The 21,784-nt window shown below is 44.5% G+C and overlaps 1 protein-coding gene across 8 annotated transcripts in view; it reads right to left on the reverse strand.

Annotated features, from left to right (window-relative positions):
- Positions 1 to 21,784, reverse strand: part of nbeaa (neurobeachin a) — a 1,044,979-nt gene that overhangs the window by 787,328 nt on the left and 235,867 nt on the right. For all 8 annotated transcript variants that reach the window (XM_038817846.1, XM_038817850.1, XM_038817848.1 and 5 more), the window contains exons 11-13: positions 12,047 to 12,155; positions 11,257 to 11,409; positions 6,819 to 6,987 (exon numbers count right to left, since the gene is read on the reverse strand). In XM_038817846.1, coding sequence (XP_038673774.1) covers positions 6,819 to 6,987; positions 11,257 to 11,409; positions 12,047 to 12,155 — 431 coding nt within the window. The remainder of the gene's footprint in view (positions 1 to 6,818; positions 6,988 to 11,256; positions 11,410 to 12,046; positions 12,156 to 21,784) is intronic.

The following is a 21,784-nucleotide window of genomic DNA, read 5'->3' on the forward strand; positions in this document are numbered from 1 at the left end:
GGTTAAAGTCCAACAGGTTTATTTGGAATCACTCACCTGATGAAGGAGCTACGCTATGCTCCGAAAGCTAGTGATTCAAAATAAACCTGTTGGACTTTAACTTGGTGTTGTAGACTTCTTACTGTGCCCACCCCAGTCCAAAGCCGACATCTCCACATCATAGTTATCTATAGTTTGTTTATCGTTATATTCTTTAATCCACCATATCGATCTTGTATTATCTTTTGCGAACTGCTAGTCCATTGATCTGCTAAATTTTCCAGCAAGTTAATAATGGGCTCGATCACCTTTCATTCGATCAAAATGGTTAATTTCCAGGTCAACTCTTCTAACTCGGCGATGACATTATTTTCCAAGTGTTTCCCTAACCACAGATCATTTATTTCCCTGTGCAAAATCAAATCTATTAGTTCATCCTTCTTTATTGAATGTGCAACTGATTACCAAATATATTCAAGAACCCCTTCTAAATCTAGTCATGAACCTTTGTTTTACTGCAGTCTCTCTTAGGATAATGTCTCACATAGTTCCAACTGTTACTCTGTAAGCATCCCTTCCCTACAAATCTCAACCTTGGATTCAGTTTTACAGAAAGCGATATCATAATAGACCTTTATAAGCAGTCGATTATTTTTGTCAACTACATTATTTTCTCAATCCAGTGTCTCAGAAGAACAATGCAAGAGAAAGTTACACAGCTTTGGTCAATTGCTACAGGAAAGAGGGAAAGTATCTTTATGGTGAATGCATATTTCACTTTCTGCCATAAGTTTAATTTAGGGGAGTGAAAAAGATGGAAGCTCATTTTCAATATCTCCTTTCCATTTGCCATCACAAAATAAATTTTTACTCTTCAGAAATTACCAACGCTTTCATTGTCATTTATAAACCACAGCACAACCAAGTTAATACAACATATGAAAAAAGAAAGCAACAGCATGTATAAACAAGTTAATTTGGATAATATGGGACTAATTTGAAGTATTTGCTACTAATATTGCTTATTATTTTTAAATACTCCAAAAATATGCAAATGTACAATCAGGACCAAAGTGTCCCCAACACAAGGTAATTACTACACGGGTCACTCTTACTTGTGTTGGATTGTTGTGTAACCCATTCTTACATTGGTTAAAATACTAGGGGTTTTTCACAGTAACTTCATTTGAAGCCTACTTGTGACAATAAGCGATTTTCTTTTCATTTCATGTGGCGGGTCCCAGTTTTGAAGGCTGACCTAAATACAACTATGTTCTCAGCAGAATCTTGATCTATGGTTTAAAACTTCAATTTCTGCCTTCCAATTGCATTCCAAGTGTTCCATCACTGCTCCAATTAAGCTCAAAACAAACTTCAAGAATAGTACCTCATCTTCCAATGCTCCAGAGTAGAAGGGGCACAAAAAAAGTCAGGCAAAATTTCAACTCCAGGTCAATATGAAGCTATCTTCTTAAAAATGCATGCATGGACATCAGGTGCAGAAAGGACTCCCGTGGCAATGGTGCCCCACAGTCGAATAGCCCACCAATACTCACCGTATAGGCTCACACATGAAGAATAGACCCTTGGGTGAGGTACCGGAAGGCTGCTGATGCCTGTGGAACCATACCCCAGCATAAGTCACCACCTTCAGGAGAGGAAAGGGGAGAAAATTGGGATAAAAAATTCTTTAGCTTTACTCCGTGTCAACAGCGGAAGAGTAAAGTCTCACCATGTGACAACTACACACGAATCGCAGGCAGTGCAATAGCACAAGTAGGCTTGCCTCAACAGAAGACTTGGGAGTGGACTCAACCAGATCACTGGATAAACAAGGTTAGCAACCTTTAATAAGGGGATCGTTCATCTTAGCATGATGGGAGAAAAAGACCCACTGATTATCGAACAGTAGCAAAAATAGTAATGGGATCAGCTGAGATCATCCTATTGACTGAGGAAGGGGATATGACAACATTATTGAAACACAAAATTCAAAACATTGTGCATAATAATCAACGACAAAACAGTAACACTTGAATGCAAGACAACTCTAGTCAAACACATAGTAAAATAAGCCATTCCAAGTTCCACAATTAAGCAAAAGATCAATTTATTTTCAGTGATTTTGGAAACGTTGTTCTGCAGATTATGGTTCAAAATCAATATCTGTCTGAAATTACATGAATCTGACAGAATCTTTTTTCCCATCAATTGCCATAAGTCATGCCCAGATCAACATCAACAGAATAAAATTGACAAGAAAATCTATCATTTAAATGATGTTGATTGAGGGATAAGTATCAGCCATGACTTCAGGGACAACTCCCCTGCACGTCTTTGAAATATTGTCATTGATCCTTTACGTTCATCTGAGCAGAGTGGGCTCGGTTTAATACCTCATCAAAAAGAGAGCACCTCCAAAGATGCAGCACTCCTGCAATAATCACAGTGTCAGTCTAAATGTTTGCACTCAAGTCTGAGTGGGACTTGAACTCACGGCTTTCTGATTCAAAGATAAGACCGACCAGACGAACCACCGCTGATACATTTATTTCAGATCTTTTATTACTTTGCCCTTTAAATAAATCAGTTCATCATAACACTAATTTCCTGAACATGATTTAAATTGAATGTTCTGCCTGCCAAATGGCGGGAAATAGCATTTCAGTTCCATATGTTAAAGAAGCTCTCACTTGTTTCGGGTGAGCTTCCACCACTTGTCCCATTGGAAACACCAGCGGTATGCGGAATGGACAGAGATCGGTTTGGGACTGATATCTGCTCAATTTCACGTCCCTTTCCATTTTATTCATGCCATTGCCCCATTTAGTATTTTGTCATGGCAAATTAGGAGAAATTGAGATCAAAACCTTTCCGGAAAATTCAACCGAGTGCCCAGAAACATTTCCAGTTCACTTCACACAAATTAGCACGTGCTGCTGCCTGTTGAAAAATACCTTGATATGGTCAAAAACCACTTTCCCGTAGCATTGCTGCCTCACGCCCCAAGGACCCGGGTTCGATCCCGGGTCACTGTCAGTGTGGAGTTCACAAATTCTCCTCGTGTCTGCGTGTGTCTCCCCCCCACAACCCAAAGATGTGCAGGGTAGGTGGATTGACCACGCAAATTGCCCCTTAATTGGAATTTAAAAAAAAAAACACTTGCCAGAATCCAATTTGGAAAACTACATACCAAAGTTACATCACACCATTTGTGCTAGCACAAAGTCAAAATTTCCTACTTGACTACCTTAGTCTAACTTTCACAAGCTTTTTTCCCAGGTGATTCCATTATTTGGTACATTTCTTGCACTCAGCCATCAGTCTATCAAGTACTAATAAACAACATATCATACTGATACAATCAATTATACACAGAAGTGAACAGAAGTTAACAGCTATAACACAAGGTTCTATTCCTGTTCATGTTTTCTTGCTTGTCATCCTAACAACAACTTGTAATATACAGTGTCCTTAACACTATAAACATGGGAGGGGGCGGCATTGGGGCAGGGGGATGAGGGTGGCATTGTACCAATGTTGCTCGAGTACTAATCCAGAGGTTCAGGCTGATGATTTGGGCATATGGGTTCAAATCCCACCATGGCAGCTGGTGCCATTCATTCAGTTAATTCAATTGTAATTCAATTAATTAATACATCTGGAATCAAAAGCTAGGCTTAATAATGGTGACCATGAAACTATCATTGATTGTCATCAAAACACATCTGGTTCATTAATGTCCCTTCGGGAAGGAAATCTGCCAACCTCACCCAGTCTAATCACATGCAATTCTCGGCAAACTGCAACGCCTCTTAAATGTCCTCTGATATAAGATAGACCAGGTTAAAGTCCAACAGGTTTGTTTCGAATCACTAACTTTTGGAGCACAGCTCTTTCCGAGGAAGGAGCTTTGCTCCGAAAGCTAGTGATTTGAAACAAACCTGTTGGACTTTAACCTGTTGTTGTAAGACTTCTTACTGTGCTCACCCCAGTCCAATGCCGGCATCTCCACATCATAAGATAGACCATAAGATGTAGAAGCAGAATTAAGCTGATTGGCCCATCTAGTCTGCTCCGCAAAGCTTAGCCTAGCAAGCTATTCAATAGTGGCAATTAGGGATGAGCAACAAATGCCGGTCTGGCCAGTATCTCCCACATTATTTTTAATAATCCCAGAATGCTTCACAAGAATTTTATCAAACACAACATTTAACACCAAGCCACAAAGGAGATTTTAGAACAGGTGAAAGACATACAGCGGGATTCACCCCTACCCGGCGTGGAGGGGGGGGCCCGGCGGGACGGAGTGGAGTGAACCACTCCGGCGTCGGCCCGCCCCAAAGGTGCGGAATCCTCCGCACCTTCAGGGACTAGGCCCGCCCCGGAGTGGTTGGCGGCCCGTCGGCCGACGGGAATAGGGCTTGGCGCCACGCCAAGCGGTGCAGAAGGGCCTCCACCAGCCGGCGCGAGTCGCGCATGTGCGGGAGCGCCAGCACACGCTGGCGTCATCCCCGCGCATGCGCAGAGGGATTCGTTCTGCAACAGGAATGGTGGAGGACCACAGCCTCCGGTGCGGAAGGATGGAGTGCCCCCACGGCACAGGCCCGCCCGCGGATCGGTGGGCCCCGACCGCGGGCTAGGTCACCGTGAGGGAACCTCCCGGGGCCAGATCCCCCCCGCGCCTCCCCAAGAACCCTGGAGCCCGCCCGCGCCGCCAGGTCCCGCTGTTAAAGGACCTACTCCAATTTACGCCGGTGGGAGCTGCACCAGACAGGCAGGACTTCGGCCTATCGCGGGCCGGAGATTTTGGACAGCCCCGCGCCCATTGACTCACGCCGGACCCCACCATTCTCCGAGGCGGGCGGCGCGACTCACGCCAGGCCGATTTTTGGGGGGCGGGAGAATTAGGAGGACGGCGGGGCCAGTATTCACGCCAAACCCCAGCGATTCTCCCACCCGGCGGGGGGTCGGGGAATCCCGCCCATAATTTTGAAGGAGTACCCTATAGGAGGGAGGCGACGCAAGCTGAGGGAGGAATTTCAGAGTTTAAGCCCCAGAAAGCTGAAGGCAAGGCTGCTAATAGAGGAACAATGAAAATTTGGAATGTGCATTTAATAAGGACACGAGGAGTCCACAGCGAGTAAAATAAGAGCAATGTTTTATTTATACAAACGATATATACACTATCCTGTAGATCCCTACTGGGCTCCATTTTGGCGGTGCCTTACTGGCCGACCTTATATATATTGGGCAATTGAGATACCCCGTTCTTAGTGGGGGAGCCCGTACTCCTCAAGGAGCACGGTGAAGACAAGCATTCTCACCCCATAGGACCCGTGCAGGATATTACAGTGCAACTGGACCGAATTGAAGGAGTACAGAGATTTTCGATGGTAGGATGCTTTAAAGATAGCAAAGGAAAGGCCATGGATGAATTTTGAAGGAAAGACAAGGGGCGGGATTCTCCAACCGCCCGTCGGATCGGAGAATCGCTGGGGGGCGGCGTGGATCCCGCCCCCGCCGGCTGCCGAGTTCTCCTGCACCGAGGATTTGGCGGGGGCGGGAATCGCGCCACACCGGTCGGCGGCCACTGGCAGCGGCCCCCCCAGCGATTCTCCGGCCTGCGATGGGCCGAGTGGCCGCCCGTTTTCAGTGGGTCCCGCCGGCATATGTTACAACAGGTACTTACCGGTGGGGACCTGGCTCCACAGGCGGCCTCCGGGGCCCTCGGGGGGCACGGGGCATGTGGCCCATGGGAGTGCCCACATGGTGGCCTGGCCCGCAATCGGAGCAGGCGGGCCAGTGCTGTGGGGGCACTCTATTCCTCCACGCCGGCTGGTGTACCAGTCTGCAATGGCCGGCGTGGAGATGAATCCCCCCGGCACATGCGCTGGGATGACGTCAGCACGCGTTGGCGCTCCCGCGCATGCGCCAACTCACGCCGGCCGGCGGAGGCCCTTCGGCGCCGGTTCGCATGGCGCCAAGCCCCTTCCGCGCTGACTGGTGCGGCGCAAACCACTCCGCCGCCGGCCTAGCCCCTGAAGGTGCGGAGTACCGCACCTTCAGGGCAACCCAACGCTGGAGTGGTTCATGCCGCTCCTTCGCGCCAGAGTTGCCCGCCCCACCGGTTTCCGAAGAATCCCGCCCAAGAATTCTAAAATCAAGGCATTGCCAGGGAGGCAATATCGATCAGAAACAGAGTGATGGGTGAATGGGATGAGTGCATGTAAGGCTAGGAGCAGAAGATTGAGTGCTAGATGATCTCAGGTTTACAAAGTGTGTAAGGTGGGAGATTGCCTAAAACAGCATTGGAGTAGTTGGACCTTGAGGTAAAATTCATGCATGAGAGCTTAATCATTAGAAAACCAGTTATAAAACCAGAAAACCAATGCACTGTTATTTTCACTACAAGCAGTACTACTACATTGATGTAAGCGTGTTCCGGCCAGTAAAGATACCAGCAATCTTATATTGTGCAAAAAGTTCTCATTGTGAAGACTCAAAGGGTTCAATGGCCTGCTCCAGGACCTATGTTTAAATTTTTTATCTGCTGAAATATAAAACAAATTTTCTCCATCAACGTTTGTGTGTGTTTCACGGAAAGTATCTTAACAATGTCAAAAATCCTTTGATTATGACGATTGTAAATCTGAGCTGTATTTTGTAGCTGTTACTTGAAGCAACAATTACAATTGTAGGCTCAAATAAGAAAGTGCAATCAAATATGCTCAAACATTTGAAACCAGCAATGTTAGAATTTTGGAGAAGTAACAAGAGAAGATTCTGCTAACTGCAATTGTTGTAATATTAGAAAAAAAGCTTCATATAATTCTTACCTTGCCCTTTGGAAGATATGCCACTGCAATCAGATGGATTAACTACCCAGTAGTAATACTTAAGAGTATGCATTAGCTGCAGCACAGTACCCACTCTACGTATAGTATTGTAAATAGTAGCAGTGCCAATGAATTCAGCAGACAAATAAGTATAAAGTGAAAGTTGCACCTGTAAATTAAACATAAAAGATTATTTGCCTCATCTGCAAAACACTGTGAAACCTATGCCTAAAAATTAATGTTCACATAACAAAATCATTTATACATAGTTAATTATAGTAAAACCTTCAAAGCTGTGTAAACAATCGATTATTACTAAGTCACCAAAAACTCAATTATTTTACCAATACTGGCCTGAGGCAACATCTTGCTCTCCACCTTGCTCCCACTCTCGTCTCTTTACTCTTGGCCTCCTGTAGTGTTCCAATGTAAGTTTGAGGACCTCATTAGGCGATTAGGCATTTTACAGCCTTGGGGTTCAACATCGATTTCAACAACTTCAGTCTATAACTTTTGTCCCTGTTTTCTTTGCAGATTCTGATTTGCTTCCCATATTTTCCTCTTTTTTGGGGCTTTACACAGCAGCAGTTCACCAGTCTGCCAATCACATTCCCTCCAAACTCACCTTTACTTTCTTTACCTGTCCCATTTTGCCTATCAATGGCCTTGCACCACCAACTCTTTGGTCATTTAATCTCTCCTACCTTCCATACTATCCCATACTTTACACCTCTTGTTCTCTTTCCAACCTTCCCCCGTTTTAACTGCCTACAACCTAATACATAGCTACCTTTTCTCAGTTTTAATAAAGGATTATTGGCCTGAAACATTAACTCTGTTTCTCTCTACATGGACGTGCTGAGAAAGTCCAGCATTTTCTGTTTTTTCTTTTAGATTTCCAGCATCCACAGTAATGTTGCATTTATCTCGTGCCTCTAACATAGTGAAAAGTCCCAGGGGGCTATACCAGATCATAGCCAGACATAACTTGAAACCATGCCAAACAAGGAGATGTTTAATTGATAAAAGCTTTGTCAAAGAGGTAGATTCTACAAAATATTTTAAAGGAGACACAGTGGGGTGGGGTGGTTTAGGGAGGAACTTCCAGAGCTTAGAGCTGAGATGACTGAAGGCACAGTTGCAAATAGTAAAGGGGGTGGGATGTGAGTGAATGAATAAAGGGCTAGAGTTGGAGGAACACAGAGGGCTCTGAGTGTTTCTAAGGCTCGAGGAGATAGGGGATGAGAACATGATGATGAGAATGCTAAAATGAAGGTGTTCAGCAGCCGTGGATCTGAGACTGAGTCAGGGCGAATGAGACTTGGCGTGAGCTAGGATACAAGCAGCAAAGTTTTTAATGAGTTCAAGTGGAATACAGAAGGCCAGCCAGCAATGCACTGGAGGCAACACAAACATGACCGAGAGTTTCAGCAACAGCTGCGCTGAGGCAGAGACAAAGGCCGGAGATATTATAGTGGGAGACGAAATTTGCAGATCTTAATTTTCTTTTAAAATTGAAAAGAGTATAGAAGAGAATGCATTAACCCTTTTTTAAACCCGAGTCTCCACTGACCTATCCTGATCTACAGTTAACTTGAACGTCCCACAAACACTCACTCCCTCCACCACTGGAGCCCAGTGGCAGCGGTTCGCGTGCTATCTACCAGTGGGGGCCAGTTTAGTTCAGTTGGCCAGACAGTTGGTTGGTGATGCAGAGCAAGGCCAGTAGCACGGGTTCATTTCCTGTACCAGCTAAAGTTATTCATGAAAGCCCGCCCTCTCAACCTTGCCCTTCACCTGAGGTGTGGTGATTCTCACAGTAAATCACCACCAGTCAACTCTCCACCCCAAAGGGGCAAGCAGTCTATGGTCATCTGAGACTACGGTGACTTTACCTTCACCATCTACAAGATACACTGCAGGAACTCAGAAAAGCTCCTGAGACAGCATTTGCCAGACCCACAACCGCCATCGTCTCGAAGGGCATGGGCAGCAAATATATATATATATTTCCATCTGGAAATTCCCCTCCAAGCCGCTCATCGTCCTGACTTCGCTGTCACTTCACTGTTGCTGGGTCATAATCCTGGAACTCTCTCCCGAACAGCACTGTGGGTGCATCTACACCACATGGACTGCAGCGGTTCAAGAAGATAGCTCACCATCACCTTCTGAAGGGCAGTTGGCAATGGCAATAAATACTGGCTTAACCAGCAGTGCCCACATCCCATGAATGAATATTTGTTAAAGTTCATATTTAGCACAGAGAAAAATCACGTTAGGCTTCTGATCGCTCTCCAGCAAATTCAACAGTCGGATGAGGACATAATATGACTTATCCATGTTACAGTTGAACAGCTGTAGGAAATGTAAATCTTTATACTTTTTGTATCTTTTATATTTTGTGTGCTCTGGATTCTATGATGTGCTTTTTGTATGCACTCACAGTAGATGGAGAGTTAATTTTAGTTGTGTGCTCGATGAGGAAGTGACTTGAGTCAATTGGGACCACTGTTAGGAAAACAAAGGGAGTTTTAAAGGATTTATATTTGTATTGGTAAGTATTAGAAATACGTTACAATTTTAAGTGGGTTTAATTTTATATTTCTGTGCCTGAAAGGGTAAAGATTCATGTTGGACAAGGGTTTTGTATGTGTGGGGATTGGTTTCAATTCCAACTTTGATTCTATTTTGCTTAGAGAGGGTTACGGTGTAAAGAATAAATATAAATAGAAGGGGTTGCTTAGCAACTAGAGGCCCTTGTAAGGATTAAAAAAAGCTTTTAAGTTTAAATTGCAAATTACAGTCCAGACGAAGCAGGGAATTGGGACAGAATGTTTAAGACCAAGATATTGTTCAGAAGAATTCAAGGAGAAATAAACAAATTGTTGAAGAGACAATTGCAGAAACCAGGTTTAAAGTGGGGCAGCAGCCTTCAAAGGTAAATCAAACGTCTGGGGACATTTTAATACAGTCTGGTAATCAAGAGTTAAAGCAATTGTGAACAGTTTGCACAGAAGTCAAGACAAAGAAACCGAAAGAGTGTTGATGGATCATGAACTAGATTTCCTGTTAAAAGTGGAGCAGAAGCTTTGTTTAAAAATGTAATTTGGAAAACCTGGTCTGGATTTCAGAATGCATACGCTGAGGGATTACACAATTATGTGAGAAGATTGTAAAGCGTGTTTTTGGGAGTGGAGTTTGGGAAGTCTCACATAACAAATATCTTGGGGATTCTGAGGAGACATCTACAAACATTCACTTGGGGTTCAGAGTGGAAAGCGTATTTTCCCACAGTAGTCTTGTGCGCTTAAAAAGGACTTTGTGTTTCTGAAACCATTGTAGATTAAGATGTACTTTGTAATCAGTGTTAATCTTAAAAACCTGTGTGTAATTATTAAAACTACAGGGAGAGTAATAATAATAATAATAATAATAATAATAATCACATATTGTCACAAGTAGGCTTCAATGAAGTTACTGTGAAAAGCCCCTAGTCGCCACATTCCGGCGCCTGTTCAGGGAGGTCGGTACGGGAATTGAGCCCACGCTGCTGCCTTGTTCTGCATTACAAGCGAGCTATTTAGCCCATGGTGCTAAACCAGCCCCATCATAATCCCATTTTCTTCATGTTTAATGCATTTTTTCCTTGCTTTTAAAACAAATTTTGCGGTCCTGTGACTCCGTTCCTCCACGTTTTGTACAAAAAATAAGTTACGTTCTTTTGAGCCATTGATCAATTATGGAATCTTCCCATCTAATTGTTACGTAAACTGGGATAACACAATATTCTAACAAGGATTGATGACGTGAATAAGAAAGGGAAAGTGGAGGACAGGTGTCCAAATTTATGTTATGATCAAAATATAATGGGAAAAACAATATATGCTTTGTAAAAAAATTATGGACTGATGGGCTTTGGAGTTATAATCAAATGGATGCGGGGGTCAGAAAGTCCATTGAATATTTATTTTGGAAAGAGTTAAGAATGGACTGTTTACGTGTTATGTATATGCTGTTTGGTAGATACTCAGGGTCGCGACCACAACTCATGAATTAATGAAAGCAAGGTTCAGAAGACGGGGCTTTCATGAATAACCTGAGCTAGTATGAGAATTGAACCCAGGCATCGTTCCGCAACACAAACCAGCTGTCCAGCCAACTGAGCTAACCAATCCTCTCCTAATACCAGTGCCTCAAGTGTCTCCTTGTCCAAAATGTATTACCTCATTTCTGAACCTCTTGCGCATCCTGCCAACACACTATTAAGGATCACACATAAAGAAAGGCACACATCTCATACCCCAACAAAGAATCAAAAAATCTCTCCATAGAGTGGGGGCAAAATGATTATGCAGAAAATTGGTAAGTGAGAAGGGATAAGAGGATGCATTTCCCTGAAACATCCACGGGCTCCCAATATTCTTTTAAAACATACCTTTGCAGGAGTATGAATCCAGATCGCAGGATTAAAAAGAATGTGATCACACAGCTGTTTTAATAAAGGTGCACCATGGGTCAAACCATCAAGGTATTTAGCAAAGGACAAAAATTGTTCAAGGACGGCTCGTGTTATGTGAATTCTAGATGACTATATGCAGAAGGAAGAAAAATCAGAACATGCGGTAAATTAATGAATTTTATTTCAAATCACAATCGTTATCCCCTGATTACATATTCTATACAATGTAATTTTTAAACATCAAAATCATATTAAGTTTGGGGAAACTGAAAACATCTCACTGCTATGTCATTTACATAACTATATCATATGACAACAAAATCTGCCAAGTCAAACATATTAATTCAGCTGTAAATATTTAGATATTATATAAGCATGTTGAATTACATAGTTAGCCCACTATATTTCAAAATGATTTCTTGTTTACTCTCTTAAGATAAAGAGTGAAGCTTTGAAAATAAGCTATCCAAGAAAAAAAATGAAATAGGTTTCAAATTCTACTGAATATAAGAACTCCCATTATAAAAATAAGTTATTCTCATTTAATATTATTCCAAAATATTTCAAAAGTACAGCACACAAGGATTTAAAATAGTTACTTCTGTAAGTAAAAAACTGTCAAACTGGAAACAAAGTTATGAAAAACAAATTTGTCTACATATCACAAAATGAAATATTATTCATATAATTTTGTCAATCAGGTACAACCAGATATTTTTCCACCTTCTAAATTGAGATATTATGCTCCGTGTCTTGATAATCTTACCTTTTCTAAAAGGTAGCCAATTACTAAGAATCCTTTTCCGCCCAACATTTGTTCTTGCATGGCCACTGAGCTCTTCAGCAGCTCAACTAGAAAGGCCAGAAGGGTTGCACTACACAAAGATATGCCAAAAACAGTTAGAAAGTTCGAAAGAAACACTGTTTTCCTTATTATTCTTGTATAATTTGCTAAAAGTTTGATTGCATTAAGAACAAAACTACCCAAATGAATTTTGAAGCTAGAAATTCATTATTCGAGAACTTCTAAAATTTCTACTTGAAGAATACTAAATCAATACAATTCCTACAGTACAGAAGGAGGCCATTTGGCCCATCGGGTCTGCACCGACCCTTGAAAGAGCATCCTACCTAGAGCCCACTCCCCCGCCGTATCCTCATAAACCCCGCACATTAATCATGGCCAACCCATCTAGCCTGCACATCTTGGAACACTAAGGGGCAATTTAGCAACGCCAATCTTCCTAACCTGCATCTCCACCTTCATAGTGAACCTCATATTTCATGAGGAACAGAAGTGTCCAGAAGATTTTTGCTTTTCGACACTGTTCATGAAGGCAAGGAAAGGGATCACATAAATTACATGTTATTTTTGCACAACATGTGGTATCAAAGACCGGTAAGTGCATTGCAATCACACATTTGAATGATCGGAATGAAGTTACTGATTGGAATGAAGTTACCTCTCTTTGATGTGGTTGATGTTTGTAAACATTAGAGTGTCAGCACTTAGAGTCACTCATTGATGAAGGGAGATAGATGAATAAATCAAGGTTGCAGCTGCTTTGTGGAAGCTTTCAATCACAGCTAGAACTATGAGATTAGCTTGCAGCTAATGGATCTGAAGGATTTAAACACAAGTCACAGCTGTTCTCCTTCTAGAAACGGATATGCGGAGCTTCCAGGTAAGTGTTACAGCTGGCATTTTTTTCACGGCGCCTGTCTGGACTATTCTTGAGCTTCCAGACAGGGGTCTCTTTTCTCGGGGGGGGTCTCAGTAGCGGCGACCCTGTAGGGGGGGTTCCTTTAGTTAGGGGGTCCTGTGGGGGGGTTCCTTTAGTTGGGGGGTCTCTGTGGGGGTTCCTCTAGTTGGGGGGTCTCTTCAGTCAGGCGGTCGGGGGGGGGGGGGGGGGGGGGGGTGTCTACCTATTAAGTGGGTCCCAGGGGGTGGTTTTCCTATTAAGGCGTCCCTGGGAGGGGTCTCCCTATTAAGGGGGTCTTGTGGCAGGGGGTTTCCCTAGTTAGGGAGTCCCTAGGAAGAGGCGAGTCAGATCATCCCCATACTTGGAGGAAGGGGTGGCATCCGCAGCCGCCACGTGAGGTCCCCGAAAACTGAAAGCATACGCGTCCCACGCTCTCGGGAAGTCGGCCCATCGGGTGACGTCCTGAGGCCGTCCCAATAGTGTGCAGCGTACTCAGCGATGACACCATCTTTGAGGAGCGGAGCATCCAATAAACGGCACCACCCCGATTTTGGCGTCAAAACGGCCAATCGCCAAAAGCGATTTTGCCATCGGAAAGTGGAGAATCCAGCCCATAAACTCCCAAACGGAGAATCTCAGCCACTATACATGCTTGGGTAAAAGTAAAATTTATGTCACCAGATGTTTATGAAAAAACTTTTAGGTCAACTTTTGCACAAATATTATTTTCAAAGGGTTGAATTGTTTTGTGCCGAGGTCTACAGAACATATCTGCGATCCGATCTGCGATATTTTGGATTGACCTCTTTCCTTTTTAGAGTTCCCCAGCCTACCCACTCGCCGTGTCCCTGCCCGGCCCAGCCGCTCACTATGCCCATGTCCAGCCCGCTTGCTACGCCCCTGCCCGGCCCATCCCCTACGCCGCTTTCGGTCCCCTCCCCGCTCTTCTCACCCTCGCTCACAGCACGATATCAGGAGAGAAAGCAGCACGTGTGAGAGCCGGGCAGAGAAGCAACGAGCTGGAGAATCTGGCAGGAAAGCAGAGAGAGAGAGCCAGTGAAAAGGAGAGACGATATGCGGGTGGTGAGTAAAAAGAGTTAGGATTTTTAGGTCAAAAGCCGAGGCTAAACTTCTATATGAGATCGATTATTACTCATGTATATATGATGTATGCTGCAACAAATTTAAGGTGATGAGTGCTAAATGCAACACTGAATTATTGGGATATCTAAAACCGAGGTGGCTCCACATTTCTTCTGGAATCCTCAAAGAAAACAAATTAAAAGAAATCAAAATAAAATATTGTGCAAACTGAATAAACTAGTTAATAGCAATAGTCAGAAATTACATTTAAATTAAAATAATAAAACCTCCTTTTCATTTCTGCAGGGAATTGGGCAGGGCAGTGCCAGTTTTGTTTTAGCTCCATGTGGCCTTTTAAGATTTCAAAATGGCACATGCACACTTCTGATCTGAAATGCACTGGATGCCATATTGATAAAGGATTTGCACATACACAACTTTTGGCCACCAGCAGCATGTAGAGTAGGTAGATCATGCTGTCAATCATAATGCAACATTGATCTGATGCCATGCGGCCAGTTTAGGGCTCCACAGTACAGCAATAGTTCCCCCTCAACATCACAGTTGAATTCATTTGACAGTATGAGACCCTCTCACTGCACCGCCCCCCTCCCCCCCCCCCCCCCCCCAGCAGCATTTAAAGGGTTCATCAACTAATTGTTGTTGAATTATATCTTCCAGCTTATTTGGGGGAGCTTGCCTAGATTTACAAAAAATTTTAATTTCTACAAGGCGTGGTCTGGTAAGTGAAGAACCTTTTTGGTGACGTACAGGTTCAAAAGAGCACTCTACCTAGGCCCAATTCCCTGTACCCCACCTAACCTGCACATCTTTGGACTGTGGGAGGAAACTGAAGCACCCGGAGAAAATCCAGGTAAACACAGCGAAAATGTGCAAAGTCCACAAGGACAGTCATCCAAGGTTTGAATTGAACTCAGATCCCTGGCGCTATGATGAGCTATAGTTAATAATAATAATAATTGATTATTGTCACAAGTAGGCTTCAGTCAAGTTACTATGAAAAGCCCCACATTCTGGTGCCTGTTCAGGGAGGCTGGTATGGGAATTGAACCCACGCTGCTGGCCTTGTTCTGCATTACAAGCCAGCTGTGCTAAACCAGCCCCTAATGACTCAGTTGAGATAGCTGTGGGAGTCGGTGGGCTTGTAATAGAACATAGAACATAGAAATATACAGCACAGAACAGGCCCTTCAGCCCACGATTTTGTGCCGAACTTTTGTCCCAGATTAATCATAGATTATCATAGAATTTACAGTGCAGAAGGAGGCCATTCGGCCCATCGAGTCTGCACCGGCTCTTGGAAAGAGCACTCTACCTAAAGTCAACACCTCCAACCTATCCTCATAACCTAGTAACCCCACCCAACACTAAGGGTAATTTTGGACACTAAGGGCAATTTATCATGGCTAATCCACCTAACCGGCACATCTTTGGACTGTGGGAGGTAATCGGAGCACCCGGAGGAAACCCACGCACACACGGGGAGGATGTGCAAACTCCGCACAGACAGTGACCCAAGCCGGAATCGAACCTGGGACCCTGGAGCTGTGAAGCAATTGTGCTATCCACAATGCTACCGTGCTGCCCTTAAGAACAAATTAATCTACACTCCATTGTTCTACCATAATCCATGCACCTATCCAATAGCCGCTTGAAGGTCCCTAATGTTTCCGACTCAACTACTTCCACAGGCAGTGCATTCCATGCCCCCACTACTCTCTGGGTAAAGAACCTACCTCTGACATCCCCCCTATATCTTCCACCGTTCACCTTAAATTTATGTCCTCTTGTAATGGTTTGTTCCACCCGAGGAAAAAGTTTCTGACTATCTACTCTATCTATTCCCCTGATCATCTTATAAACCTCTGTCAAGTCGCCCCTCATCCTTCTCCGTTCTAATGAGAAAAGGCCTAGCACCCTCAACCTTTCCTCATAAGACCTACTCTCCATTCCAGGCAACATCCTGGTAAATCTCCTTTGCACCTTTTCCAAAGCTTCCACATCCTTCCTAAAATGAGGTGACCAGAACTGCACACAGTACTGCAAATGTGGCCTTACCTAGGTTTTGTACAGCTGCATCATCACCTCACGGCTCTTAAATTCAATCCCTCTGCTAATGAACGCTCGCACACCATAGGCCTTCTTCACAGCTCTATCCACTTGAGTGGCAACTTTCAAAGATCTATGAACATAGACCCCAAGATCTCTCTGCTCCTCCACATTACCAAGAACCCTACCATTAATCCTGTATTCCGCATTCATATTTGTCCTTCCAAAATGGACAACCTCACACTTTTCAGGGTTAAACTCCATCTGCCACTTCTCAGCCCAGCTCTGCATCCTATCTATGTCTCTTTGCAGCTGACAACGGCCCTCCTCACTATCCACAACTCCACCAATCTTTGTATCGTCTGCAAATTTACTGGCCCACCCTTCAACTCCCTCATCCAAGTCATTAATGAAAATCACAAACAGCAGAGGACCCAGAACTGATCCCTGCGGTACGCCACTGGTAACTGGGCTCCAGGCTGAATATTTGCTATCATCAATGAATATTGGTGTCCAGTCTATCATCATAAATGGAGACAGAGAGGTCAAGGAATGGAAGGGCAGTGTCAGAGAGGGATGAAAAGGATGAAATGATGAAAATTGGAAGCAATAATCAATCCATTTTTTAAGATCCAGACATGAGCATGAAGCAACACTGACTGTCATCGATGTAATGGAAAAAGCTGCGGGAGCAAGCCTGAGTAGGACTGGAACAAGGAATGCTCCACATGACACACAAAAAAAACCAGACATAATAGCCATGCAGGTATCATGGCATACCTTTTATTTGAAGGATTTGAGACAAGTTAAAGGAGCAATTGTTGAGTGACAGAACAAGTTCAGCCAACCGGAGGAGAGTGGTGGTGGACGCGGATTGTTTGGACGTCAAGAAAGAAGCGGAGAACCCTTAGACTCTCTTGGTAAGGGGTGGATGTGTAGAGAGATTGGACATCCATAGCGAAGAGGCGGTGGTAAGGGCTAGGAAATTGGAAATTGGTGATATGACATAGGGCATCAGAGGAATCAATGTCGGTGGGAAGAAACTGGACAAGTGGAGAGAGGATTGAGTCAAACATAGGAAGAAATGGATTGTGGGGCAGGAACTATGGGTCTACCAAGGCAGTCCTGTTTGTGGATTTGGGGAAGGAGGTCGAAGTGGGCTATGCAGGGTTGGGGTGCTATGCGGTTTGACGCTGTGGAGGGAAGATCCCCAGAGTTAATGAGATCCATGTCAGTCCTGGAAACAATAGCTTTAGGGGTCGAGTGGTCTACTCCTGCTCCTTATTCATATGTTTGTATGTAACCATATTGATATCATATCTTAACAGATATTGATACCGAGCATAGAACCATATCTTAACACATATTGATACAGAGCACTCACCGCCTGCCTCTACCACTGGTAGCGTTTACAAATACATGCAAGTTACAACAGGAAAACAAGATGTTAAGTCCTATCAGTTCCTATTGGCATTCACTCTCTACACATGCAACTAACTCTATAATTAACCTGCTCTTTTCCTATATCCTTTTATTCTCTTTCCCTTCATTGAGCTATCCAATTCATTCTTGGAACTGAAAACTTTTGCTTCAACTGCTAACACTGTAAATTAATTCTGTAGCCCCACCTCTTTTGCTCTCAAGTCCAAATCTCTTCCATCTTGTTTCCATGATCTCTCCCTTAAACTAACAGAAACATCCACGACTATTTACACTGTCCAATCAGTTCAGAAATTTAGACACCATCACATTGGCCAGGCCTGTTATCTGCACTGTTCTAACTAACAAGGTCCCAATTCCTAAATCTCTCAATTTAGCACATCAGCCAGAATCCTTATGATTTTATATAGTAGATAGTTGTTAAATAGTTGTTTGTTCTTCATAGATATTAGACAGTTAAAGACGATGCAATAGTTCATTTAAATCTAACCCTGGCATTAAATATAAAAAGTCAGTAGGAACTAGATTCAGGTTAATGACACCGCAGAAGGGGCGGGATTCACCGGGGCGGGGGTGTGACTCCCGCCCCGCTGCTCCGAAGCCGGGTGCCGAATTCTCCGGCGCCGGTTTTCGGGTGAGGGCGGGGATCGCGTCGCGCCGGTCGGGGGCCGTTGGCAGTAGCCCCCTCCCCCTGCAATTCTCCGGGCCTGGTTGGGCTGAGCGGCCGCCCGTTTTCGGCCAGTTCCGCCGGCGTGGATTAGACCAGGTCCATACTGGCAGGAACTGGCTTTGAGGGCGGCCTGCGGAGTCCTCAGGGGTGGGCAAGGGGATCCGGCCACGGGGGGGCCCCAACGGTGGCCTGGCCCGTGATCGGGGCCCACCGATCTGCGGTCGGGCCTGTGCCGTAGGGGCACTGTTTCCCTCCGCGCCGGCATCTGTAAAGTGCCACGATAGCCGGCGCGGAGAAGAAACCTACTGTGCATGCGCAGGAAACACGCCAGCGGTTCTGCGCATGTGCCAGAACATGCTGGCGCTCCTGCGCATGCGGCAACACACGCTGGCCGGCGGAAGCCCCTTCGGCGGCGGTTGGCGCAGCGCCAACCTCTCCAGCGCCAGCCTAGCCCCCGGAGGTGCGAAGGATTCCGCACCTAGCAGGAGGCCCGACACCGGATTGGTTCACGCCGCTCCTTGGTGCCGGTACGGCCCGCCCCGCCGGTTCCTGGCGAATCCCGCCCAAGATCTCTGCTTTGGAGACAATGGGATCCTGAGTTGGCCACAATTATTACATAAGTGAGCATGACTGACAATCTCTGGACTCGTAGTCTGGCGCTTTGGTGGTTACTGGATGCCACATATAGTAATACACAGGTCCCTGTCATTTGCAAAAAGAAAGAATGTGTACACATCTCGCACAGGTTTCAGCTAAACAAAATAACAGGTAGCAGCAGGGCAATTCATTCCACAGGGCAATGACTTGGCCAATCAGAGTCAAACTACCTGGTTTAAATTTCAGACAATGCTTGGCAGTTATCTGTCAGTATCGTCAACAGGTGCATTCTCCATGGCAATGCCTCTACCAGAGTCCACCTGGCAACTAATCAGCAACCTCCTCTCAAACAGTATAAAGTTTCTCCCACCCGGCGTGGGGGGGGAGAATACCGCCCACTGTGTCCAAAGGATATATTTCTTTGCTATGTCCTTTGGAGGATACACCTCAGTAGCAAATAAACAGAGCTAAAAAGTTTTGAGCATCTAACCATAGAAAAAAATGCTTTTTCACTTCAACCAATTTATACTTGCTACACAGATTTGGGGCTCCAGATCTCTGCGAAATATGCACATGAATAAACATACTATAATGAGTCATTTATATGTATGTACATGCACAAAAGAAGAAACTAAAGTATCAAATGTACTTTTGACCTATATAATTTAGTCATACAAAAATTGATCCAACGAGATTGTTTGTCTCCCACATCCTAGGCGGTGGAATTATATTCATTATTCATTGATACCAGTGACAAATATGATCATGCAAAGCACCAGGGATCAAATAACCTAATATTTTACCCCAGATTGTTGTGGTAGTGCTGATTCCTTCCAAAGACTGGACATAGTCATAGAGGACTACTGCACAGGAAAGACCCTTCGGCCCATCACGTCCACACCGGTCAAATACAACCACCAAAGTATTCTAATCTCATTTTCCAGCATTTGGCCCATAGCCTTGTATGCCTTGGTATCATAAGTGCACTTCTAAATACGTCTTAAATGTTATGAGGGTCTCTGCCTCCACCACCCTTTCAGGCAGTGAGTTCCAGACTCCCACCACCTTTTGCGTGAAAAGGTTTTTCCTCATATAAGACTCCTGTCCCTTACTTTAAATCTATGTCCCCTGGTCATTGATCCCTCTATCAATGGGAAAGGTTTCTTCCTGTCTAAATTTTATACATCTCAATCATGTCCCCCCCTCAGTGTCCTCTGCTCCAAGAAAAACAATCCTAGTCTATCCAATCTCCCTTTAAAGCTAAAACTCTCCAGCCCAGGCAACATCCTGGTCAATCTCCTCTGCACTCTTTCCTGTGCGACCACATTGTCCTATAATGTGGCTCTCAGAACTGCACACAATACTCTAGCTGTGGCTTAACCAACGTTTTGTACAGTTCCAGCGTAACCTCCCTACTCTTAAAAGCTACGCCTCAGATATATGCCTTCTTAATCACTTTATCCACCTGCCCTGCTACCTTAAGGGGCCGATCTATATGCACACCAAGGTCTCTCTGATCCTCGGTGCTTCCCAGGGTCCTGATGTTCATCATGTATTCCCTTGCCTTGTTTGTCCTGCCCAAGGCCATCACCTCAAACTTGTCTGGATTGAATTCCATTTACCACTGATTAGTCCACCTGACCAGCCTGTCTCATAGAATCGTAGAATAGAATTACTACAGTGCATAAGGAGGACATTCGAGTATGCACCGACCCTCTCAAAGAACACCCCACCGAGACCCACAACCCAACCTGTCACCCGAACCCAATAACCCCACTTAACCTTTTGAATGCGAGGAGGTAATTTATCATAGCTAAGGCAATCCACCTAACCTGCACATCTTTGGACTGTGGAAGGAAACTGGAGCGTCCGGAGGGAAACCTAGAGAGACACAGGGTGAACGTACAAACTGCACAAAATCAGTGACCCAAGGCGGGAATTGAACCCGGATCCCTGGCGCTATGAGACAACAGTGCTAATCACTGTGCCACAATCTATATCATCCTGTAATCTAAGGCTATGCTATCCTCCTTATTATTCATCAGCCCACCAATTTCCATATCATCCATGAACTTACTGATTAACCCTCCTACATTTGTCTAAATCATTTATAGAAAACACAAACAGCAAGGGCCCCAACACTCATCCCTGCGGGATCCCACTGGACACAGGCTTCCAGTCAGAAAATACTCCTGAACCATCACCATTTGCTTCCTGCCACTCAGAAAATTCTGGATTCCGTTTGCCAAATTTCTTTGGTTCCCAAGGACTCTTAATTTGCTATCAGTCTCCCATGTGGAACCTTATCAAAGGCCTTGCTGAAGTCCCAAATGCATTGCCCTCATCTACATACCTGGCCACCTCTTTGAAAAATTCAATCAAGTTGGTCAGACATCACCTCACCTTTCCAAACCACGCTGACTGATTTTGATTAATCGCTGCCTCTCGAAATGCAGATTTATTTTGTCTCTCAGAATTGCTTCCAATAGTTTCCCCACCACTGAGGTTAGACTGACTGGCCTGTAATTTTCTGGTTTATCCCTTCCTTCCTTCTTGAATAATGGTACCACATTGGCTATCCTCCAGTCCTCTGGCGCCTCTCCTGAGGCCAGAGAGGAATTGAAAATTATTGCCAGCACCCTTGCTATTTCCTCCTTTGTCTCATGCAATAGCCTGGGATGCATTTCATCTGGCCCTGGATACTTGTCTACTTTTAAGCCTGCCTGACCACTCAGAAGCTCCTCTCTGCCTAAGTTAATTTCTTTAATTTTATCACAGTCCTTCTCACTGATTTCTGTACCCACACCGTCCCTCTCACTGGTGAACACCATTCCCATTTTACTCTCCTAATTTCCTTTTTAAGTTCCTTCTTACACATTCTATATGCCTCTAGTGTTTCTGCTGTTTTTAGCCCTCAATATCTGCCATAAGCCTCCCTTTT

Source organism: Scyliorhinus canicula, chromosome 14 (assembly GCF_902713615.1).
Source record: "Scyliorhinus canicula chromosome 14, sScyCan1.1, whole genome shotgun sequence".
Lineage (NCBI taxonomy): Eukaryota > Metazoa > Chordata > Chondrichthyes > Carcharhiniformes > Scyliorhinidae > Scyliorhinus > Scyliorhinus canicula.